The sequence below is a fragment of the Solanum verrucosum genome, unplaced genomic scaffold (assembly GCF_900185275.1).
Source record: "Solanum verrucosum unplaced genomic scaffold, falcon-dt-bn FXZP01000085.1, whole genome shotgun sequence".
NCBI lineage: Eukaryota > Viridiplantae > Streptophyta > Magnoliopsida > Solanales > Solanaceae > Solanum > Solanum verrucosum.
In genome coordinates this window covers 2,322,934-2,350,451 of record NW_026019839.1, presented here as the reverse complement: position 1 = coordinate 2,350,451, position 27,518 = coordinate 2,322,934, and the positions used below count along the sequence as shown (strand labels likewise).

General features: G+C 29.1%; 1 protein-coding gene and 2 non-coding genes across 3 annotated transcripts; 1 reads left to right on the top strand and 2 right to left on the bottom strand.

Moving 5' to 3' along the window:
- The first annotated feature begins 16,271 nt into the window (after positions 1-16,271).
- Positions 16,272-16,374, top strand: LOC125816036 (U6 spliceosomal RNA). Its single transcript, XR_007442204.1, has one exon. It is a non-coding gene; the product is annotated as a U6 spliceosomal RNA (small nuclear RNA).
- Positions 16,375-22,773: 6,399 nt separating this feature from the next.
- TRNAT-UGU (transfer RNA threonine (anticodon UGU)) lies at positions 22,774-22,845 on the bottom strand. The gene has a single exon. It is a non-coding gene; the product is annotated as a tRNA-Thr (tRNA).
- Positions 22,846-23,191: 346 nt separating this feature from the next.
- Positions 23,192-26,564, bottom strand: LOC125814821 (protein SIEVE ELEMENT OCCLUSION B-like). The gene is made up of 8 exons (XM_049494265.1): positions 26,301-26,564; positions 25,969-26,217; positions 25,718-25,828; positions 25,156-25,613; positions 24,960-25,069; positions 24,734-24,876; positions 24,024-24,518; positions 23,192-23,907 (listed from the first exon to the last, which is right to left on the bottom strand). The coding sequence occupies exons 1-8, from the start codon at positions 26,526-26,528 to the stop codon at positions 23,287-23,289; spliced, it is 2,415 nt and encodes an 804-aa protein (XP_049350222.1). The 5' UTR covers positions 26,529-26,564; the 3' UTR covers positions 23,192-23,286.
- Positions 26,565-27,518: the final 954 nt, after the last annotated feature.

Sequence of the window (27,518 nt, the reverse complement as noted above, 5' to 3'; positions counted from 1 at the left end):
ATCAAATTAAGGAATTTTATTGCTACTACCCATTTGCCTTCAGAATCTTTCATTTCACCGCCATTGGGTCTTCGATTAAAGATCTTGTTACATTGACGAATTTTTATTTATATGTCGTTTGGTGAATAGATAGAAAATATATTATTTATGTATATATATAAATAGCAAAATTTCAACTAATCTCACACATGTTCCGTTGCATCCCAAAATCATAAAATTTAAATAATACTAAATTCAATGCATTAACAATTTATAAATTTTAAATTTTGATTCTACCATTGATAGTGATAATCTCACTATATGGATGAGCACATCCAATAATTCCTTCAAGAAATAGTGTATGCGTCAGTAACATATATATCCCCACCCAAAAATACAATCCTCAAGAGTTCTTTGGTACGAGAAATAAAAATTAATAATATTAGGATATATTACATTCATTTTACATTTAATCAGACGTATTAGCTAATTTGGAAATTATTTATCCTATTATTTATATTACGATAAAGGAATATAAGTTATTTCATATATAAAATGAGATATATCAATTTATTGGGATACCTTTTTTTTTCCCCTTTAAGCTATTTCATATATACAATGAGATATTTCAATTTATTGGGATAGCCTTTTTTTTTTTTTTTACCTCATCCTAATAATAATAATAATAATAGAAAAACCCTTCATTTCTACTTAAAAAGGCAACCTTAGATATACTAAAAATAGGGGGAATAAATGCATGGTTGAAAATGAAAAATAGAAATGGGTGCTCTGTACCAACCAACTTTTAAGGTAGGCAATATATGGTTCTGCAATATTTCTGACTATACATTTTGTCTCAATCTAAAACTGACATTCTCCATACACAGAGGCGGAATCAAAATTAAGAATTTGTGAGTTTTAAATTTCCTGTAAAATTATTTATCAATATTGTTAGGGATTCACAGATTAATATATATATATATATATATATATATATATATATATATATATATATATATATATATATAAAATTAATTAATTAATTTTCTAGTAAAAATACAAGGTCTACGGAAATACTATTGGATTCATCTGAACCTACGAACCCCCACCTAGCTCCGTCAATGTTGAATTGAAAGTTGAGCACATAAAGTTGCTACAAATGCCTTGTACGGATTACGTATGTACGTTCAAATAAACAATAAATATTAGTCGGGCTCCAATGTGGGTACCAGACACCAGGATGGGAAATAAAAAAAAAAGATAAATATTAGAGCTACCACCTCAAAGCTCCGTTAAAGTATTTACGTTTTGTTAGTTTAATATTTACGTTATAATTAAGGTCTTGTTTCGCTCCCTACAATGCCAAGTAGTATGAATCGCGATCTCACTCTCTTTGTAGTGTAAAAGCTAGAAAATAAACCAAAAAATATATGACATTTATATTCATTTTTTATTTATTTATTTTTAAAAAAATTCTTTCTTTTGGTTAAATAATTATAACCCATAGCTCGTGATAAAATGAACTTTTGTTCATACTAATTAAACTTCCACAAAAAATGAATTCTTGTTCATATTAAACATCTACTAAATTAATACGCTTCTTAATTAAATAAAATTGATTCTTGTTCATACTCTCTCCGTTCTTATTTACATGTCATCCTTGTTAAAAATAGATGTTCCTTAATACTTGTCATTTCACAAAATCAATACATAAATAACATTATTTTTCCTATTTTACTTTTAAGAGTTATTAGTCTTGAAAGTATGAATTTGACCAATATAAGAAAACTAAATAGTAATTAATTCATGTTTATTGGTCAAATTAGTTAATCAAAATACCCTAAATTAATTTATATTCATTTATTGAAAACTTGATTTCAACCGAACATTAAATAATGGTACATGATAAATTTACCTAGTTTCTTAAGTGACATGAAATCTTAAATGAGATAACATATAAATAGAAACTGAGAGAGTATTAAACATCAATTAAATACGCCCATCAAAGAGAGAGGCCAATGATGTTCAATCTTTTGTGACCAAAAGAAGTGTAAAGACTAAAGAGAGAGGATAAATCATTAATTATTATACTAATTACTTTTAAAATATTTTATCTTTTTTTGAAAAGGAAAAAAATATTGCAACTTGGCAAGTTGAATGTGTTGGAAATGAAAATAGCACACAACCCCAGTAACATTATATTGATATTGGTTAGTTACTCGATGCATCTTTAATTATATTCAATTGTTGTAATTTTGTTCATGGAAATATCCCAATCCACCAAATATTCTGAATTTTAAATGATACAAAAATTGAAATATGAAAAGTTAAAAGTGAATTTGAATGATGAAGTGGAAAGAAAAAAATGGATATATAAAAGATAATCAGCATGTGAAAAGTGACAAATGATGTTACAGTTACATTGTTATAACATTTTAATTAATCCTTTATCTTAACTTTTAAACTAGACTATCAATTAATTTGAAGACAAATGAACCTTTTATAATCCCATCTAATTTGCTGCACTTTTGCCTTTTCAAACTAACTTCGTAACTATCTTTAAGCTATGTTTTTTTTCCTAACAAATACTCCCCTGGTCTATATTAACTGAACTGTTAGGATATGTCATATTTTAAAATAAATAAATTATTCTCTCTAGTCTATATTACATAAATTATTTATGCATGACATATTTTTAAAGAAAAACATTGAGGAATAATAGAACATAAATTAAAGACTACTTGTTACTATTATTCTTTTGATTTTAAATTAGTCTACTAAAAATGTAAATTAATTAAGAACCTTATAAATGAATGATATATATGAAAAAAGAAAAGTCTCAATTGTTCACTTAATATACATATTACAGAGAGTAACATGGTGGTTGTTGCATACTAAATAACGGAGGAATTTTTTCCAAATATCTCATCAATTCGATTAATTTAATTTAATTTAATTTCTAACAGTTAAACATGCTTTTTTTTCTTCAAAAAGTACTTATTATTATTATTTTCAAAAAAGAGGTGTTTAACTAAACTTTTGACCGAAAACAACTGGAGAGTAACATAAACTATTTTCAGAAATTAAGAAATTATTTTTTTACCAAAAACATTCTTTGAAAAACAAACAAATTTAGAAACACTTTTAAAAAACTTGTCCAAACAGCAATTGTTGTTTAGAGTTGTTTTAAAATTTGTTAATTGGCCAATTACCAACTATCTCCCACCAAAAGTATATTTTTGAAAAAAATGCTTTTAAATAAATTATTTAAAAAGATTGACCAAACATACTATAATTTTCAATAATAATGCTTACTAACATTGGCTATTTTGTCTTTTACAAAAAATTAAACATTGAGTTCATTTGTTGCATGCTAAATACAATTCTTCTTCAGTTTATGTATTTACTTTTTAAAAAAATTCAGTAAATTCAGGATCACCTTAAAAGTATAAGAAAATCGGAATATATATTTATTTACACCTTGAGGAATAAGGTTAATTTACTTAATTCACACACAAAATGTCACGTTCCACTAACAAAATATGAATTAAAGTATTAAACCACGTGAAATGTGTATATAAATTGGTTGAAATTCTATGCTTAAGGAAAGAAAGAAAGTAAAAGAAAAGAATATATGAAACCTCTTTACAGCTCCAATATAAATTATTTTTATTTGTTTAATCACCAATTTCAACTACTAAAGTTTTTACATTACACCTATAATCAGAGGGGGAGCTAGGTGGGGGTTCATGGGTTTAGACGAACCCACTAGCTTTTTCGTGGACTTTATATTTGTATTAGAGAATTAACATTTTTTTTTATGTATATTAACCTGTGAACCTCCGAACAAATTGATATAGAATCCTCAAAATCTTAATCTTGGCTCCATCTTTGCCTATAATGTGATGATTATTTTCATCTAAAGTGAAGGTGCAACTTGTAGATATTTTGTTTGTAAAGTTGTGGACAAGAATGTGTGGTATCATAAATTCAAAGAATTTTTCACTCAAGTTCATATTACTTTGGACGTCGAATTTGAATAGCGTTAAATTAGATTTGTATAGTGGTATATAATTATATTTTCTATATGCTTTTTGGTATAAGCTTAATTCTTTTTTATCGGTCAAATTATAGCTATATCTAATAAAGAGCGACTTTGATTTAAAATGATTTCATTTAATAAAATGAAAAATTGCTATTGCTGATGCTGATGTACGAACATATACAATGAAATTGTGTGATAACGAAAATATTGTATTTTAGATACAACACGAATTTTAAGATGACAGTGTTTGAAATATAACATATTCAAATTTATGGTCACACATCTTAATTATTAAAAGTATTTTTATGTATAATAAATCAGCAGCAAAGTTGCATTGTTTACGTAAATTCCTCAAAATTATTTTGACAATAATAGCGGCAAGACTCGAATTGAATTCTTTATCTATTCTAGTATCACAGCCGGAGCTACACTTTATCATGGGTGGTCAGATGAACAGAAATTTTTTGTCAGTATATATGTTAAATATCGATATTTTTGGATATATAGTAATTGTTGAATAATCTTGACAAACTAAAGAAAGATTGCCTAGTGGTTAAGGTCGAACAAAGTTCCTCAAGGATCTAGATTTGAGCCTAGAACTAAGGCATTTTGTTTTTAAAAAAATTAGTTTCGGTTTTAAGAGAACAAAAGTGACATTCCAATCTTTATAATCTGACCAATAATGTTTATTTTTTTTACTTGTCCTAAAGTATGAACACCCTTGACGAAAATCTTGACTCCCTACTATATTTAAGTGTGCATTTTCAACGAAAAAAATTAAAGCATTTGAGAAATTTACTTTCATTTACTTAATTACTATATTCTTAACAAAAATAATAAATCATTTAATTTTTTTTTTAATGCTCCCTATATTCTTAACAAAAATAATAAATCATACATTTTTATAAAGTCGATCGGTATGTTATTTCAATACAAGCTTCATTTGGCCAACATCTGCCGGTTGCAATTTGTCCATACGAATCATCCAACTCCTGTCGATTTAGGTTATTTTAGATCACAAGTTTCAAAAGTTTTTTTTTCTTAAATTTTATGTCAAATCAAACAGTGTCATATAAAATGAGACGGACATGTACAATTTTATGTTTGAATCTTATATTCATTGACTAATCAAATTGTCGTAATTATAATTTCTCTGGAATCTATTTTGCACCAGCTGATCAATAGTCATTTCTGTATACTACGAATTCCACTTTGTGCATAGAATGCATGTTAATTAGTAATTAAGATTTGTGTCTTCAATAGTTGTTTGTTTATCATAAATACTATTGATCCTTGTTTGAGACATATTTGAAAACTGATTCTTGTATATGTTCGTTATATTTGTTAATAATTAAAACTTTACAATATTTAACATAACTCAAGTATAATCTATCTAGACCTGATTTTGCTGTATGTTTGGATTATAAATTTCCTTAACAAAATGTTCGGTGCTTGCTAAATATTTTATTTGAATAATAATTGTGTTGGAAATAAAAATATAATCAAATCAATTTAATATGAATACTTTATTAAAAAGTTATTTTTCAAAAAAGCTAAAAAAACTCAACTTAAAGTTAGAAGAAATTTATGTCAAGATGGTTAAAAATGAACAACTGAAATTCCACCAACTTTAAGAAGATTGTAGACTTGTAGTACATTAGTGAGGATATTTAATTCAGCCTCTTCTTTACGTCGCAATCTATTAATTCGAAATAGACAGCTCCATTCAAGAGAGTTTCTCATTCAGCCTAATAACAACAAACACTATTTTGCGATCCTAACAAATAGTTCTTTTTCTCTATGACTAGTTGACGCGGGCTTATCATGTAAATACTTCGATCTTTTTTGTATTTGTTCAATTATTCGTCAATTTCACATGTTAGTTTAATTTTATGATCTAAATTAAACTTCTTCTTCTTCTTCTTCATATTGGTCATTCATTTGTGTCCCTCGTAATGTTCTACAATACATTGTAGGTCACCATTATATATAAACCTATTGTCACGATCCAAAATGAGTCGTGAGTGGCACCCACACTTAACCTCCTAAGTGGGCAAATCAAGGAATCCAAACCCCAACATCTATCAATAATTCAACTACGAATAACAACAATAATGCGGAAGCTCAAAATTTATTAAAGTAACCAATCAAATAAACCTCTAAGTCTAACACTTAATATCCCCAAAATCTGAAAGTCATCACATCAAGGACATCTAATCTTCAAATACTAAGTCTAAGAGTATTAAAGACACCAAAATAAATGAATAACATAGTTTATGTCCGAAAACTAAGGACATCATGCCATGACCAAGAGAATCCAACACGAGCTGGAATGAATAGCTCACCCTGGAACCTGATGTGCTGGAGACTAGCTAGAGCTGAGGGCGAGTCGAAGTCACTGATACACTCGCTGCACTCCACAAAAAGAAAACAAAGAAAAACACAAGTAGGGATCAGTACAGGGCAATATGTACTGAGTAGATATCATTGGCCAACCCAAAATAGAAACAAATATGTAATGAATAATAGTATAAAATCAACTATGACACTTAGCAGGTGGCAATCAACAAACACACGAACCAATGTCAACAACACTAAAGTAAGTGCGTAATCAGTCAACTATATCAAGATCACACATGAGGACTCATGCCTCCAAACCAAACTAATTTGGGAATTGAGTACTTTGAGATTGAGCACATTAAGTTAATTCAAAATCTTTTTTCTTTAATGTTACCGTGTCGGAACGTGACAGTCCGATCCAATTATACCGTGTCGGAATGTGACACTCCGATCCAATTATACCGTGTCGAAATGTAGTGGCGGATCCATGATTTAGAGTCCGTGGGTGCCAAATAGACTTATTGATTAAATTAATTTTATATTTAATTAAATTATTTGTCTTTTCGATATATATCATAAATCAATCAATAAAATATAAATAATAAGACATTACAAATCCACACTCCACACTAAAAACATGAAGTTAACAAATTTAAAACTTTCAATAATATTACTAGTATTATAAATATTCATCATTCATTTACAATTGTCCTCGACGAGTTTTCATATTCTGAAAACGATCGATAATGACATCATTACTAACATTTATAAATACATCACGTTCTATGTAACACACTAGACAATCATTTAAATATTGATTACCAATACTATTCTGCACTTCATTTTTTATGTGCTTCAAAATTCTCTCTCCACAGTTGCCGTAGCAACAGGTAAAATCAAAGTCAACTTTACAAGTAAATAAACAAGTGAAAAGTCAAAGGAGTAATAACGTAATTAATTTAATTTAAGTCAATAATAATTATAAAAAAATAATAATAACGTGCCAACTTTTTTTCCTTAAAAAAAGGTGCTTGGAGCCTTTTTTTTTCCTTAAAAAACGTCTGCAACAAATTTCTCAAAAAAATAGCTAGGTACAAATGGGATTCGAACCCGCAACATCAACCTTCTAAAGTTGCCCTCCTACCGTGGCACCACAAGCCAGTTTTGTTCTTTGGGTGGCACGCTTTATATTTATATAAATATTATATATATACCTATGTATATATAGAGTTTCCATCGAAGTTCGGGGGTGGCGTGACACCCCCACACCCCTTCATAGATCCGCCCCTGTCGAAATGTGACACTCCGATCCAATAATACCGTGTCGGAACGTGACACTCCGATCCAATAATACCGTGTCGGAACGTGACACTCCGATCCAATTATATCGTGTCGGAATGTGACACTCCAATTCAATAATATCATTAATTTATCATTTATTATCACCACTTTTCAATTCATTAACAATATTTCATCAAGCCTTTTTTATTCAAGGCATCACTTCGATTGAGAGGGTTCAAGATTATAAATTTCACGGTCTCAGGATTTCAGACCAATCACAAACCACACAACCAAGCTACACAATCACACAATCAAGTACATAGAGAACTGTTGGGTTCGAAAGGAATTGGGGCGTCATGCGGAAACTTACAATTGCAAATCATTAGATAGATAAATTAGATGACAGAAAATTTATACTAAAAACATAATATTATTATATGAAAACTAATATAAAAGAAAAATATTAAAACTATTGAGAGAATAAATCTCGTCATAAATAAAAGTCTCTTAACGACTACATTGTGGATTCTATTGTGCTATGCTATGCTATGATAATATGAATCTTCAATTTATAGATCTCCAAATTTTTCCTCCAAGGAAAGAATAAACCAAATATAAAAGAAGAATATATTTTTCTATTATGAAAAATAAAAACATTTATGGTAATGTCACAACCAACATTATTGTAATAATAAAACAAATCTGACATAAATCAATAACATAATGATTAAATAATGAAACCTCCCACCGATCAAACATTGTTCACTTTCTCAAAGAGACATTAAACATATAATATTAAAAAAGGGCAATCATCTAAAGTAAAAATAATCTTCTCTATCTAACCAGTTGTCATGCAGCCTTCTCATCATAAATCTAACCATATTATTATTATTATTATTATATAAATTTATATCACTAACAATCTCAATATTGAAACTTCAATAATTTTGCTCACCTGAAGCCGCCGTCGGCCCTTTCTCTTTGTTCTACGCCACTTTCTGTTCTCTCGTCTACTTTTCCTTCTTCTCTACATATTGTTTAAAACCCTAATTAATATACCTGACTAATCATAAAAATAATGGTAAAAGTCACTCATTATTAATTCTAATATTATTTTTTTTAACCATCAATTAAATAAATTATTAAAATTATTCTATTTATTTTATAATTATAATTACGAATAGTCCAAAATACTCATTTAAAATCTATCGAAAGAGTCTTTCATGTAATAAAAAGCTCTAATACTCAAAACGACCTAAAGGGTCGTTACACCTGCAATATATTTTTCGATTTGTAAAGACCAAAGATAGGATAAACATTAATACTGCTTTTTGACATAATATAAAAATATATATAATGCAACTAGGCAAGTTGAAAATGAAATAGTAACACACATGACCAGTAGTAGCATTATGTTGTCAATCGATCTATCTATCTACTCCTATCTTTTTATCCAACTAGTGATCATATCTTTTACTTTTTCTTTGTGGGAATATCCAATTGTGGCTACAATTCTCTCATGTCTAGGGTATGTTTTGTACGGACCAAAATATTTTTCCTAGAATGTTCTCTAGTTTTCCTATTTAGATTAATAAAAATTTTTGGGAACCATCAACACTAAGAAAACACGTACCTTAAAAATATGAAAATTACTTTCCTAGTAAAAGTAAAAAAAATTGAACTAGTTTCATAGTGAGATTCCTCACTAAGGGTCGTTTGTATTAGGGTTCATCACCTATTTGAATTCAAATATTGTACTCCCTTCGTTTAAAAAAGAATGACCTTATTTCTTTTTTAGTCTCTTTAAAAAAATACCTCTTTCTTTTTTTGGTAACATTTTAATTTCAGCTTTTCACGTGGCATGTTTAAGGCCACAAGATTAAAGGGCAATTTTGTACATTTGACATAACTTTAATTTAGGACCACAAGATTCAAAAGTTTTCTTTATTTTCTTAAACTCCGTGTCAAGTCAAACTAGACCATTCGTTGTGAAACGGATGTAGTAGTTCATTTTAAATTCAATTGTCGTAGCTTATTCTTTGTAACAAAGGATTACTCTTCTTTTAGAATATGTATTAGTTTAGTACTCTTATACTTGTCGTCAATATGTACAAGATCTATAAATACAAAACAAATACGGCAGAACAATCACCTGCTCTTATTTTCTCAAAAGCTTCTCATACTTATTCTTTATAGTTTCGTAGCTGGTTAGAGTTATGTAGATATAAGTAACACATAAATTATTTACGATGAAGTTTATATATTATTTTACGTAGAATCTTCTTGTATTACTTATCCCACCTAATATATAGATTCTCACCTAACTTATACATGTATTAGTTATGCAAGTTTCTAAATTACAAATCAAACACAAATGGAGTGTATATCGATATTAACGTACAATATTGATCGAGGAATCTTTCTGCAAATGTGTGACAATTTTCTTTGTCTCAATCTTATTTAATCCAAAATTGTAGCTCCATTCAAATGTGTTTGTCATCTATAGTTAATAAGGACAAGCACTTGGGCACTTAAAGACTAAAGTGACTATAAAATGATTACTAGTTTTTTGTACAGATTCAAATAAAAGAGTTTGCTACGTATGTACATTTAAATGCACAAAATAAAGTACCTCATTTTCTTTCAAAAGCTCTAGAAAAAAACAAACAAAAAAAAAGAGAAGAAAATAAATATATTGCATTTTTCTTGATCACCCGATACTCCCATCTTTTCACTTTCTTAATGACTCGAACCTAGCTAGCTATAATCTAATTATTGGAGATGCATGATGGATGTTTATCATTTGTGTAACCCGCCTCTAGTCATATTTCACATAAGAGCAAGTGCTACAAAAGATGGAAATCCAGTTATCATTATTTTTCATTAAAAGGCGTAAGAATTAATTAATTTGACTCTCGTACTCATAATTGTATCACACAAAGTGAAACTAAGGGAGTATATACCAATGTGGTTCTTTATGTTCATAATTGAGTATTAAACGTTGCATACATGATCCAAATATATGCATAAACCAAATTGATAAAATGTTATTAGGCATGAACCCTAGTTGTTTCTCCTTTAATTAGTACTCTATACGTAAAAATGATAGGATTTGAACTCGTGATATTTGTATCCAAAATAAATTTATGTGATACCAAACTCTCTTCAATTAAATGGAATTGTAAATATTATCGTATATTGTACTCCACGGGTTTATATCTCTTTAAATACGTGGAACAATGATTTGACGTAGAAGCTTCAATTTGTTGAAAGAAGCCAAGCTGAGCTCCAAAAGCCTGCAATTCTTCTCTGTAAAGTGTAAGCACTAAATTGAGGAAATATAATCAATTATTACAACTTTTTTTAATATACAAGAAAAAAATATTACAACTTGGCAAGTTGAACTTGTTGGAAATGAAAATATCATACAACCCCAATAGCATTGGTTTATCTTTTTTTTTCCCGCTGTGTAGGGCCCATTCGAAGTCATGAAACGATTTCTATTAAGGATTTTTTTCATACTCATAATTGGAATCTAAGACCTGTAGTTAAGAGAAGAAACAACATCATTCGCTGCGCCACATCCGTTGGTGGTTGGTTTATATATTTTTCTCAAAGTCTATCTATCTCTCTATATGCTCAATTATATTGGTAATATTTTAGTTCATGAAAATATTGCATGCAATCCGTGTCCACCAATCACAATTCTCTGACTAGACATCATATATATCATCTTAATTAGAAGCTAGCAGCCTTCCCTTATGGTGCTAAAATTAATTTGCATGTTTTGTAGTTTATATAAATGTAACAAAAATCAAGGTAAGTGCTAATAATAATTTTTTAAGCAGATAAAATTTAAAAAGTCTTAAGTAAAAGTAAAACAATTTAAATGATAACTATTTCCAACACTTAATTTCCTCTTCATAAAGAAACTAAACTAAATTACAACCGACATACGTAGTTTTCAATACCTCATTCATATTACCCTTCAATTTTAATTCCTTATATTAACTTCTTAAAATAAATATAGTTTGCCCTACTTGTCATGCATAATTAGATAATATAACATGTATATGTCTGCAATTGCCTAAACATGGTTGGTTAATTTGACTTTTTTGGCCACTCTGGAACTTTTGACAATAAAGTCAAAGTAATTAATAAGATTAATTAAATGCTTGAAATCATTGGTTTAGATGTCCAATTGATCAATTATAACCTTGAGTACAATTTTTAGTGATAATTAATTAATGATAATAGTTTAATTATCGTTAATTAATATGCATTTTTAGAGATAATTTACACTCTTTGTAAATGTACATAAAGTCTATAGTGACTCTGAATCTAATGATCGTATAGACTTTAAAACTTTTTCATAAATATGCATATTTTATTGCCGCTAAATAAAATTAATTTTATAGTAGTGTAATCTCGTGCCTTTTCTCTTAAATGCACTTTATTTTAGATTCACTTAACTAGTCTGCACAAGTAATTCGGGTCTAATTCATTTGTCTTTGGATTAACAAAGTTCTGTTATTTACAATATTGTCTTGATGAAATAAATTACTAAAACATTTTGGGATATAATGATAGTTATTAAATCATTAGAATCGCAAATAGATATTTTGTGTTAATCCTAATAGGGCCCTTCCACCTAATAAAAATAAGAACGTGTGCCCTTTATCTCTCAGAAAAAGATTTGTAGGGCGCTTCCAACACCATGTCCCCTCCATACAAGAGAGTTGAGCACAAAATGTGGCTACAAATTCCTTGTAGTTTTTTTGTACGGATTTTAACAAATTAAGTGTATGCAACGTATATATGTTCATCCAAATGCACGAAAATAAATTATCTAAATTATTTTCTTTCAAAACATTCAGAAAAAAATACTTAAAAAATTGAATGTACAATTACAACAAAAGAGACATTTAATTTCGTGTCAATGACAAATATATTTAGAGGCAATTGAGTTAGTGTCATTTTATTCAAAGGACGTCGCCAAAGCATTTAATATAATGTCCTTATATACAATGTTGACTATAAATACTATATTTATATTATCGCTAAATATAATATAAATAAAAATTATATGTATTGTTATCTTTAAATAATCAACGGTAAATCCTTTATTTATCGTAGTGATGACTCTGATGACTAAAATGAAGGATATCCGATTGGCACTACGTGAAGTAATGAACGCTTTCTTCATGCATGACCCCAATACATGTTTGTGTGACACACACTAATTTAATAGTACTATACGATTAATAATAAAAGAATATCTTATTTAATAATCAAATTAAAGAATAAAATTCAAGGCTGAAAATAAAAATGACTTATTGATAAACAAGGTTTGATCTGGCCAAATAGAGATTATCTATTTAGCATTTTGAAATTGCCTCTTAAAAGTGAGAAAGATTAATAAATGTCTTTCACTCCCATGCAAGGTAATTTATAAATAGGACAAAATCTCTTGGATAAACTTTAAGAAAAAACTAGTCTAGATCCTATCAATAACCTATCCTAGATTATATACTTGAGTACTTCATATGACCACAAATTGGCAAATGTTTTGAGGTTGATTACCTAGTGTCATTTTGTATGCATAAACCAAATTAATAGCACGAGCAATACTCAAAAGTTATGTCTAGCTACTTAAATTGAGGTCCAGTTGTTTCTCCTTTAATTAGTACTCTATATGTAAAAATGACAGGATTTGAACTTGTAGAAATCTCACGTAAAGTATAGAGAAATCAAGGATTGTATTGATAATTAAATTGTTGAGTTACATGCTCCTTATATAGGAGAAGAGTCCTATACTAGCTATACTAAGACTTTTACTACAATACAAATATATTGTTTACATGAGTAATATTACTACTATAACTGAAATACTTTATTCTAGTTGACTTTAGCCTCATGCACGATACAACAACTTAGTCGTACATAATTTAGGATTCAATAGTCTAGTTTTAGTGTGTCAGATTCATTGGACATGTTCCAACCATCAGTTTCTTTTTTTTTCAACAGAACTCATGATAATTCGTATCCAAAACAAATATATGTGATACCAAATTCTCTTCGATTAAGTAAATTGTAATTATCGTGTCTTGTATTCCACAGGCTTATATCTCTTCAAATAATGATGTTTGCACTTTGCAGTCTACAAATACCACATATATAATAAAGAGAAGCTTCAATTTGTTGAAAGAAGCCAAGCTCATGAGCCCAAAAAGTCTACAATTCTTCTCTGTAGAAAGTATTAGCAATAATTAAATAGTGGAAAGATAATTATTTATTACTTTTTTAATATAGCAACTTGGCAAGTTGAACTTGTTGGAAATGAAACTATCATACAACCCCAATATCATTGGTTTATCTAGTTATCTCTAAATCAAAATCTATGTCTCTATATGCTCAAATTACATTGGTACTATTATTTTAGTTCATGAAAATATTGCATGCAACCCATGCCCACCAATCACAATTCTCTGACTAGACATCATATATATCATCTTAATTAGCACCTACGAACCTTCTCTTATAGTGCTAACACTAATTTGCATGTTCATAATATAATGTAAACAGAACTCAAGGTAAGTGCTAAAAAAAGGTTGAATATTGTCGAAAAATCAACAAATTAGAGAAGTATGACATGCTAATTAAATTCATCTTGATATTATAATCAGATCACTCACCTTAATTATTAGTTTACCCAATAGACCTCTCATGTCATATTATTTATGTTTTGAATGCTTAGTCTTGGACGTGTGGAGGTGTTAGAGTCTCCGATCCTCATACATTGATCTTAATCTCATCATATAATTTTAATTCCGTCAAAGTGATTAGATTAATTAAATGCTTGAAATCATTGGTTTAGATGTCCAATTGATCAAATAATAACCTTAATCACGTTCCTTTTGTCTTACATGCACTATAATTAAATTGATTATTGACTTTCTAAATGTAATAGTTGTAGGTAAACCATTCACAGTTGAATGCCTTTGAGGTTACAAAAGAAAGTTGAGTCACAATTTGTGAAAAATACTATTAATTGAGTGACCGTCTGAGGTATTAACTCCACCAAGTTCGGATCTAATATAAAATTCCATTTTTTACAATAATCTTTGTCTTGATCAACCACCTTAGACTTTCTAATTAAAGATATATAGTTATTAAATCGTTAGAATCACAAATAGATATTTTGTGTTAATCCTAATAGGGGCCTTTCACCTCATAAAAAGATCTTGTGCCCTTATCTCTTAGAAAAAGATTTGCAGGCTTCCACCACAATATGTCCCCTCCATACAATAGAGTTGAGCACAAAATGTGGCTACAAATTCCTTGTAGTTTTTTTGTACGGTTTCTAACAAAGTGTTTGCAACGTATGTACATTCAAATGCACGAAAATAAATTAAGTATCTTAATTGTTCTCTTTCAAAATTTTCAGAAAAAATGACATGGAAAATTGAACATGTAATTACAACAAATTGAACATGTAATTGAACAGAAGTAATAGATTTCTTTAACATTTAGCGGTAATTGAATTGATTAATGTCATTGCTTTCAGAGTCATTAATTAGCATCTTTAATGACATTTATACAAAATATTGATTATAAATATCATACTTATTTAATTTATTATCATCGCTAAATATAATATATCAATAATTATCGCTAAATAATTACCGTTAAATCCTTCATTTTATTGTAGTGGTGACACATAAGAGATGGCAAGTGCTGAAAAGAAGGAAATCCAATGGGCATTACGTGAAATAATGAATATTTCTTCATGCGTTATCCCAATATATTTTTGTATGCATATACTAATTTAGTACAATATTAAGTATAGATGATATGAGTTGAACATTTTATACTCAAAATAAACATTAACATGATACTAAGCCGCGCCATATATATCTCGTCAATAATTAAGTGTAATTGTAATTACCAACAAGGGTTGTGGTGGAATGGTAAATATCCTTCGTTCTTAATCAAAGGTCTCGGGTTCGAGTTAATCCGAATTTTATCATCGATCTTTGTTCCATTATTCAACTTGGAATAATATTGATCTATACACTCAAGTGTCACCAATGATTTTGCAGACCACAAATGCAATATAATATCGCCAAAACCATTTATTAAAAAGAAGCCAAGAGCCTCAAAAGCCTTCAACTCTCCTCCTTAAAGTGTAAGGACCAAAGAGAGGATACATCATTAGTTATACTACTCTTTTTAATATACACGAAAATAGAGCAACTTGACAAGTTGAAATTGTTCGAAATGATCAAATATCACACAATCCCAACAACATTAGTTTATCTGTCTATAACCTCAATATTGGTATTATTTTAGTTTATGAAAATATTGTAAATCGTGGCAACCAATCATCATTGTTTAGATGATATCTCATCTTCTCTTTTCTACTACTCTCTCATTTAACTAGCAGCAACATTCCCTTTTGACCATATATTTTGCCAGCCTGAGAACAGTACAAGATTTGTATGTTCTAGAGTTTATAAAATGTAAAAGAGATAAATCTAGGGAAGGGCAACAACAAAAGTCAAATTGTTGAAATTTCAATAAATTAGCTAGAGAAGTATAGCTCAAACAGAAGTGCTTTAGAGTCGTCCCTTTGGGGACATCCGATAAAATTAGAATGATACAAAGGAGATTAATATGACCCTTACATAAGAATGACACACACAAATCAAGAAACGATTTAAATATAATTTATTAACTAATTAAAATTATGAAAAATGACAGTGATATTTAAATAAAATATTAATTCTTTAATATATCATATGAGTGCCCTCAAAAGTTGGACACGTACATATGATCTAATGATGAGTTTTAGAACAAGTAATGATCCTCAAAGAACAACTATTTAGCTAAAAAAAGACAATAATGAGCACTTTAGGAGCTAAATTGGATATATGAGAGCCTCTAAGTCTGAGTAGAAGCCCAAAAACTCAATCAAGGTCCAGTTTGAGGATCAAAAATAAGTTTATATATCAAAGAACAAAAGAAAAACAATTGATTTATATATTTCAAATTAATTGATTAAAAATAATTGATTTATATTTTTCAAATTAATATGTTTCAATTGAATTAATAATAAAAACTAAAAGTACAAGATTTCTATGAACATCATGAAAATTGAAATGCATGTTTGACAAAAAAATTGATATTAAAAATAAAATGTCATATATTATTAAATTATATATTTGACCGAAAGATAATCTATCAAGTCTAACTAAAAATTAATGAATTGCCTTGTGAAATCTCAAGTCAATACTGCTAAAACAAATGAAAATTGAAAATATAACATAATTTTAAAATTCAAAACAAAAAATTTAACATAATACTCTTATGTCAAATTTCAACATAACATACATAAATATGATTTAAAAGAAAAGGAAAACGTAAGTCTATGACCTTACTCAAGAATGAATTCTACTTTAATTTAAAAATTAGAATACTAACAAAACTATGCAAATGAAAAAAATAAACATTACATAAAAAATAGATAATACGAAAAATTGCATGGAATCACATGATTTAAAGGTTGAGAATGAGAAGGAAATGAAATATAAGTAATATAAAATAATTTAAAAACAAATTATTAGATATTTTTAAAAAATAATAAAAATAAAAAAAGATTTTAAAATAATAGAAATAAAACATAAATTAAAACAAAAAAAAAATAGAAATTAAAAGAAGAAATTTAAAAAGAATTAGGTTGTAATTACACCATGTAATTACTAGTAATTCATAAACCCTCCTTGAGAATTGGAGAGTGTAATTTTCCTTTGCCAATTACACTCAATTACATGCTTACCAAGTACTTATACTCCAAACAATGTAATTATACTTAATTACACAAAATCTAATTACCAAGACGACTTTAATTTCCAAAACAAGCCCTTAGAGTCAATTTTGCCAAATGTTTTCATGTTAGAGTAATTAGTACTTGTTTAGTCATACAATTTTATTTTATTTAAGCCGCTATTTAAATCCTAATGATTCCTGATATTTAAGAGAAATTCTCTCACATGTCTTTTCGTGAGAATTCAAAATTACCATTCCTGTTAGATTTTGGTCTAGAGATCATGTATTGCTCCCTCTCTCCCTATCTATTTATATTTAGAATGTATCTCGAAAAATAAATGTATCTAGTATATTTCGCATGTATTTAAGATATACATTGACTCTCTCACTCACCTCTCTATATATTTATAATTGTATCTGATTTGAAGTTTGGTATGAATATATACTCTTTTACCATTTTCGAACGTTTGTGTAATTCGATGGTTTTTCCTTTAAAAAAAAAATATTACAATAATTTGTTTAGAAGAATTTCAAAAAGTCTTATTCAAAGTTAAACAATTTAAATGATAATATTGTCAATTGAATATGACATGAGGAGCCTAATTAATTAATCCATAGTACTCCTCAACTCTTTTCTTTTTCTTATTCTTATTTTCTTCTTCATAAAGAGAGCTAAATGACCATATAATTAGCAAAGTTTTTGCTACAACCGACGTAGTTTTCAAATAACTTTTCCTTCAATTTCAAGATTTTCCATGAAATAAATATAGTTTGCCCTACTTGTCTTCTTAGCTTATGCATATTTTATTGTTCGACCAAGAACATGAATGTCTCAGTTGTTTAACCAATTTTTGCGGTTCTCCATTAATTCATTTAATATTTTTGTCACCCTGTGGAGCTTTTAATAATAAATAAAGTCAAAATGATAACATTAATTAAATGTCTAAATTTATTGGTTTATATGTCCAATTCAATTATTAATCACGTCCCTTTTGTCTTACATGCAATTGTTATGACGTGCATGGAGAATTTAGGATTTTCATAATGCAGGTGCATTACTAAAACAAAAGTTGTATTAAGTGAAAATTGATTCGTACTCCCTTCATCCCTAATTATTTGTTCATATTTCCTTTTTTAGTTGTCCCTAATTACTTGTCAATTTTGACAAATTAAGAAAAATATTTTTTTTACCTATTATACCCTCAATTAATTACTTTGAAAAAGATAGAGCTTCTTGAAAATATTAAGTTTTTAATTCATCCACTTCATGATTAATAGGGGTAAAATGGTAAACTCACTATAATCAGGAACTAAGCAAGTAATTTTTAAGATGAATAACCCATTATTTTAACCAAGTGAACTATTTAGTCGTATTATAGCATGGTGCCAAATACAATAGTGCACCAATTTTATTTTTCTTAAAATATAAAATATTTAGTTTTTGCAAAAAGATCACAAATTATGTGATCATATTCTTGCCTATAATTTTTTCCCTGGGTGCACGTGTGGTGTTTTTTGTTAAATTTGTTTCATAACACAAAAACAATTAGTTCCTTCCCTTTACTTTAACTTATTCACTAATTCAAATTAAAATAGATTTTTACTTTTATTTATTATTTTTATTTTTATTATTAATATTTATTACTTATTATTAAATTATTTTTCAAAATTTAATACTAACCATTAATTAATATGTAATATGAATATTATCGTAAAATATTCATATCAATCTTAATTAATTAAGGAGAATGTAAAATTTAAAGTGAATAATTAAAAATAAACCGACAGAGTAAAATGCCTTCTCTATAAAGTTGGAAGGGTCGAATTAACAAACAAACATAAAGAGTTTTTTTCAAGTACTTAATTTGTAACAATTTATTATAGATTGATTCCTCTTTGTCTTCATAAAAAGTTTATTAATTCAAATCGCATAAGATTGTTGACAAGACAAATTAAGGGACATTTTTTGTGTTTTAAAAAAAAACGACCAACACATGAATTTGTTTCTACTTCAATTTTACGTAAGAATCAGAGAATATGTTTATAAGAGACTTCGTGAATTAGTAGTTAAATTAAGTAATTAAAAATAAATGAGGTGTGTCGTCTAGCTAATTATTAAATTAAGCATACATTAACATAATTGTCATATCAAAGTTGCTTTCTTAAACTTAGGTAGAGTATTAAAAAGTTTATTAACTAATGCAGTGCTGATGAGCTATGATTAGATTCTCCAAAGATTTTATTTTGGATAAACAAATATTTTCCATAACAAAATGAATTATTAAACTTTACTTATATATATGCAAATGAAATTAAAACTAATGTAATTTGGTGTACATTGAATGTAGTAGATAAACGCATACTCACTCATGTTTTAGATTCAAATGTGATCTATTTATATGTCTATGTGACATATTCACTATTTATTCTAAATCTACTTGTGTCTATTATAATCATTAATTAATAATTAATATAATTTAATTAATGATTGAGAAAAGACCAACATATAAAATAAAAAGGGTCTGTATCTATCCATCAGAGTTGTGGTGGAGTGGTAAGTCTTCCTTCATCATTAATCAGAGATCACTGGCTATCAAAAAGACTAGAACTCAGGTCTCAAGTTCGAATTCCAGATTTAATCAGGCTCTAATGTGAATACGGAATATCGGATCGGATAAAAAAAAATAAAAAAAAAAGGTCTGTATCTAACTATTACTATCATTTCATTCTATTCAATGAGCATCGATCAGACTAATTATTGTTAAACAATTCTATCAATTTTTTGCCAATGAGTTTCCAGCTTTCCCATTTTTGCACGCTTACAAGTTGACAACTTGCTCAGCTACGGCTTGACATTTTGACATTTCTACTATATTAATTTATATTCTATATAAATTATTATTTATGTTATTTAATAAGAGATTTGATTTTGTAATTTTTTTTTATATAAATTTACTTATTTATAATTTTATCTTTTTTTTATTAGAAAATTTATTTTTACACATAAGAGATCTGAGAATGTCATTTTCTTTTATTAAATTTGTAGGTAGTAATAAAAGAAGGTTATTTCTCTTATTTTCAAGTTGTTGAACCTATCGGCTTTTGCTCTAGTCTCGATCGATAGCGATTAGACTACCTTTATAAGCCTTCTTATCCTTAATTGTGTGTGAGCAATTAATTGTGACAAGTCGACTTATCATAATGAAAGCATCTACAAGTTATTTTTTGGCAGGTGAAGTTATCCTCATGTGTGTTAAAAAGCCACTAAATAAATATAAATAATTGATTTTGAATGACATAAATCAAATGAGTTGTGATAAAGATCTCAAACTCGAATTCACAAAATTAAAATCTTTAATTTATCTCAAGCTGTAGATTATTTACTTGTAATTATATTTTAAATGACTTGATATATAAAATAATCTATAATTTATCTAAAACTATAGATAATTTCTTTTTTGTTCTTCTTTTAATTTGTTATTTAATTTTATAATCTAAAAGTATAAAATAAATATTTGCGGGGACCAATATTAAATATTCATATATCCTAAGTGAGTATTTTCATTATATATGGATAATCCAAGCTGAAATGGTCACGTCTACAGTTACCACACTAGACATGATAACAAGATAAGGTAATCCAAATAAACGTCTAAAGTTACTCTAACTTTTAGTGTTATTATTTTGACTATTTAAAACTTTTTTTTATTGTATCAATCATTTGCTGGCCTATCACACAACTTGCATCAAGTTAAAAATAATTTTTGAATTTAAATATCATTTTTTCTCATGCTGGTAAATTTTGATGATGATTAAAGATTGAGTTAATTTATTGCTATTTTTAGATGTATAATACTCAATTAAAACTTATTCAGAACTCATTGCATCAGCTATTTTTATTTTTTTTACCTTTGATTATTTAACTTGCATATGGGAGATCTATTTGTGACTCCATTCGTAATCAAATGTACAATTCAATCATTATATTATTCTAACTCGATATCATGTGTGATATCAGCCATTTCTACTAATTTGATATTTGAAGATAATTAATATGGAACAAATATCTACTTTTCTTAGTGAAATATTAGTATATATATTTAGACGCCACTTTTGTATGACTTTTACTTAATTTTTTTTAAGTTGAAAAATTAGTTCGGTGCAACTAAACGTCATTTGCTTTGTTCAATTTGATGTTTAATGGGACAAGTACGTAAGTAGTTATTTGAGAATATTGATAATTGAATAGCCACCACATAAAGTCAATATAGATATTGTAGCTAAAGAGAACCAATATAGCAAATAACTTATTTTAGACCATAAATTTTAAAAGTCTTCCTTCTTTATAAACTTCGTGCCAAGTCAAACTAACTCGTAAAAAATAGGACAGTGAGAGATATCAAATAAAAACAAGTTGTGCTTCTCGTCGGTGGTGCTACAAGCAGGATTTTTTTTTTGTTAAATCTGCAAACTTTGAATGTTTTTTTTTCAAATTATGAGGCTATTAGTTACCGCCAACACTAAAAAGAGGACATAAAAAATAACGAGAGATATTTAAGATTTAAGTAGAAATTGAACACAGAAAACAAAATCATGAGACAAAGACGAAACCTCAAATTATCGAGCAATGTTCGTCAAAAAGCTCTTGGGATTCAGAACAAAACTAACAAAGAAAAGATAGTGTATTTACACATTATATACATTTTTATAATGTACATAAATATTGTATATTTGTTGTATATAATTTCGATACACTTTTATATAATATGTATACACAATATATACATATCAGGGTAACCAATGTAATATTCTACACTTATATTTTATATACAATTTGTATAAATAAATGTATACTTAATATATAAAATATACACACTAATTATTCACAATGACCATTATTTTCCTCCATCTTTCATCTTTTCTTATAATTCTTCTAAAAATATATATTAGAGAATAGGCATTGATTTAAATAGGATCTGGCCACTGAATGCAAAATTTAAAGACAAAAACAAAACTCAAATTGTCAAGCAAATATTCGTTAAAAAGCCCAAAAGTGACATAAGTCTTCAAACAAACCCAACAAGCAATAAATAAATAATATATATATATATATATATACACACACACACACACACATTATGTATATTTTTGTAATGTGCACTGAATATCTATGAATGATGTATTTATAAATAAGGTATATGTGTAGTAGAGAAAAATAATACTCTGTAAAATGAATATTTTGGGGGACAAAGTCTGAAAAAAATATGTCAAATGATTAAAACAAAAAAAAAAAAAAGCGTTGCCCCCATGCAGGATCGAACTACAGACCTCCAGTTTACAAGACTGGCGCTCTACCACTGAGCTATAGGGGCAGGTGTTGTTTATGAATATAATTATCTTTATTAAACATACTAATTATAACCTTGTATATATATATATATGCAATAAAATACGTGACCACAATTGACCATTTGTTTTGAATCCATTCACAATATAACATGCACCACAATTTGGGTAAATTTAAAGCAAAAAGATTAATATGAATTGGAAAAGCTGTTTATTGATTTTCACTAATATTGCATAAGGCTATATAGCCTAATATAACATTACATCACACACTCAAATCTCAAAAACAAGTACATGAATATCAAAAAGCCAGTACATGGCATTTTTATTCTAAACAAAAAAGTAAATTAAAGTAAGCACAAACAATACATAAAAAAAACTCACATGAGAGGACTAGTAGTGGTCATTTTATTCAAATATAAAGTCCTCTAGAAGCGACACAGACGAATTTCATCCTCCATAAATCCTCAATCAGTGCAGCAGCGGTACATGATAAACTTCTCCATTGGACGGCTACATTCAGCACAAACCACTCTCTCAGGAACATGTCCAGTGGTACTCGGCAGAATTAGTCGAGTACAATGATGAGGGCTATGAAGATCACGAAGTTGACGGTCCAATGCAGGAACAAATGTAGTTATGTCACTCACTTCTTCTCTCCAACGATCAAATTCCTTCATAACTTGCACTATCATATCACCTTTACCTCTAGTCATTTCAGCCAATCCGCGGCTGAAAACAGCCCATCCAAGATCACTTCCATCATAGCTCAGAATCGTCACAATCTCCTGAAGGATGGGATCAGTTTCACCGGGGATGTCTTGTTGAGTCCTGGAGTGCCACATGCTTTCTAGCCTTTCCCAAAAGAACCAAATGAGAGTTTGGTCTTGCACCACATGGCTCAAGTTTTCCATTTGGATTATTGAGCTGTTCTTCCGGACTCTTTCTTTTGGGTTCTTTTTCCCCACGTAGAGCATCTCTAGTGGAACACGGGCTGCATTTGCAACAGCCCGCGTTGCTGAGGTGAATGATCTGATCCATTCAATATCTTCTCCTCCGTACAAGCATATGCATTTGCCTTCACTAATCTGGGAATATATCGAAGTGAATATGATTTATAAGACACATATTGTATAGATATTTTTAATCATGGTCTACAATTTCGTATTATAAATTATTATAAGTAGATGTGTTACGTACGTACCCAAGTGAAAACGTTTTGATCAATGGAATCAGCTAAAAGTTCAATATTCCAAGTTTGCTCCTTCCACAAAGCTGTTTCCCTAGTTTTGGTAAAAGGAAAAGCCAAACTTCCCCAAATCCATAACATATGGTAAGCATTGTCATTTGCTTCTTTCCCTTGTGGATCAAGAACAACAAGCTGAGGCTTTTTCTTGAATCCCCACACTTCTTTAATGCACCTTATCACTGCTGGATCGATCATCGAAGGATGTGCCACTGAGTACCATGGCATTGAAGCTTGTACTTCTTCAAATTTCATCTGTTTTGCTTCAGTCCATGGTGTTAGTCTCTTGTCGACCACAGGGATCCAGACAACATCATAGTTGCTTTCTGGCCTGTTTGGTTGTGTCTTGGATTCATCGTACATGTGGTGGAGAACAAAGAGCTCTTCGGGTGCAATGTCTAGGTCAGAGATCAAAAGTAAAACATGCTTCCTTCTTAGCACATCAAGACTTACCTGTCGTTACACAAATGTATACGAGTTCAACTTCTAGTGTGAAAATATGATTTATTTGGTTGTGTCTTCCAAAAAATGAGAATTTAAATGATCATTTTTTTATATTTGATCACCTAAAACATAACCAAAGTACAAGTAAATGTTCATTATATGATTATTGTCTTGAAAGTGAAAAAATTATTTATATTGTGTGTATGTAATAAATTAGTTATTACCCTTCTCTTATGAGTTCCATCAAAAAGTGGGAGTTGATCATCCCTGGAGTGAATCAAGATTGAGAGTATCTTCATGTTATCAATGTGAGGTGTCCTGAGAAGTCGTAGAAGTGCTTCAAATGCATCATGTTGCCTCTTCTCCTCTGTATTGATTATAACGCTTTAAATAAATATCACAATTTTAATTTGTTTTACATAACTTGTACTAATAGTAAACATAGCTTACCAATCTTTTGGTGACAAAGGTTAAGAACCTTTCTGAGATGATCCAATATGTTTGCAAGCTTGTGAGTCAAACTAGATAACTCCCAAGCCTCAGATGTTGAAGAAATTTGCCTAATAATATTACACATACCATTCATCAATTTCATGCTTGATAATCTAACTTATTATTGAGTGTTGAAAGAGTGAATAAAACATACTCGTGGCCAATGGCAATGAGATTCAGAATCATAGCTGCACACATGACAGCAGCCCTCATAGTCCAGTAAGCAGCAGTGGAAATATGGGCAGTATTGATCAACATTTCCAATTCTTGTGTGATAACATGTTGACTGTGAGATGTTTGAACGTCTCTAAACTCGATAATGCACTTTGTGACATCCAACATTTTGTCGATCAAATCATGAATTGCATCGAATTTCTGCTTGAGAACATCCTGACGTGTCATTATTTCTGGAAGTTCCATGATGATTGCAACAGACTTAGCCAGTGGATTTGTGGTATATTGATGAACAAGCAGACCAAATTCACCATATTGCTGGGCAAAAGCCGCGAATGTTATCGCAACTTTCGTGTCCCAGGCATAGGTTGTGAGTGAATGAAGCAGTGACATTGTTGTTGAGTGTGCATCTTCTTTGTTAGCACATTTGCTTATCAACTGTCATATTTACATTTATATGAACCATCAAATAATGACTCATAATAATCGATATGCCAAATAGTTGAGTATTTCAGTAAATTAAAAATATTTTTATCACTTACCTCCATACCAATTCTATGAATAGGATAAGCCAAATAGTTGAGTATTTCAGTAAGTCCACTGTGGGGAGCCTTCTCTTCCAATGCTTCCAGATGTGCTTGAACTTTAGCTTCCTGAAATTCCCATTTTAAAAAAAAAAAAGAATTATGAAAATAATCTTATTCTGATATAATTATAAAGTACGTAATGATACTGTCAGTATATAAAAATTAATTAAACTGTAAAGAAAAGTGAGGTGGATGATGATACGTACATGAACATGTCCAGCAATGGGAGTAGCGCGATGCACAATGTCCTCAATAATATGAACAAGAGGCTTGACGTCAAAGTCACGGCCATCAGGGATATGAGTTTCTACAATGTGCTTCATCATAGAATTATCATCAGATGTCAAGAACATATGATGATCACCTCTCCTGTGTGGAGGCCTAGCTGCTAGATTTGATGTTCGCGGATTGATTGGACCTGTATGATGAGCAGCAGGTACCACACTAGCTGGTATCTGTCGAGACATAATATAATTAAGTGATTGAAATAACGTGATAAGTATTTAAATGAAATGATTGCACAATTCAAATGGCATACCATGTCATGACTCACTGGTTTGACCACAGAATGAGGATTGGTTTGGACATTCAAAGGGTTGATATGGGCATTCAAAGGGTTGATGTGATGGCCTGTAGTTGCATTACTCATTGGTTGCATCCTATTGGCAACAACATCAGCAGATCCACTTGACATATTATTCATTGGGTTTGTAGTCATTGGGTTGTTCATGGATACCTTTTCATTCAATGGGTTAACACTTGTCATTTCAAGGGAGGAAAAAAAAATTTAAGAGTTTTTAGAAAGGCAAGTGTAGTTAAATATTGTAATGTGTTGTAAAAATATTGAGAAGGGGTTTATATAGGTAATTAGAATGGTATAAAGGTGGTGGTGAATCAAGTTCTTTGCTTCTAATTTGGTCTAAAGTTATGAAAGAGGTTTGGAATTGGTCCTTTGAATGGCTCCTATCAAGCAAACATTTCGTCCTTTCACAGTAAAAAGTAATTTAGACACAATCATTAATTCTTCTTGTCGTTATAATTAAGATTTTGTTTCTCATCTTTACGTGATGTATGCTAGAAGTGCACAAACACCGATACATAAATTGAATCGAAAAAAATATTATTGATTTATTGTTATTGAGTTAACGGGTTTTAAGTGGTATTACAAATATTTTTATTGGATTATCAGTTCGATTTTCAGTTTTTTGATTTTGTTAACAAGTTAAATCAATAATCCAGTAACGTTATATTAATTATTATTTCACTCATAAATTATATTTCCGTACTCTAACATTTTACCATCCTATTTCTTAAATTATAGTATTATTTCCAGTTGTAGGCAACACAAAGTAGATTCAATGTCACTCTATTGCGACGTCTGCTCTCTTTTCAATACAAACTAATAGTACCTTCTATTTTTTCAATTTTAGATTTGTTTGTGACCAACACAAACAATTAATATTATTTTTGTAATTTATTGCATAAGTATTTAGAAGGAAATCAAACAATTCTATCGTAACAAAAGTGACCAATGTAGAAATTTGTGTTGCATTTTTATTCTTGGTACTATTTCTGTAACACCTCGAAAATTTCTAAGCTAAGATCCGAATCATTCTATAACACCTCGCAACTCTACTCTGAAAATCTGAATCGTTCGTCATAAGTATATGAGCTTGAATCGGGTGGTTTCCTACTTCCTCATGTGTTTTAAGGTCCTTAACCAAATATATCAAGGGTATCTAAAGTGATCTAGGGT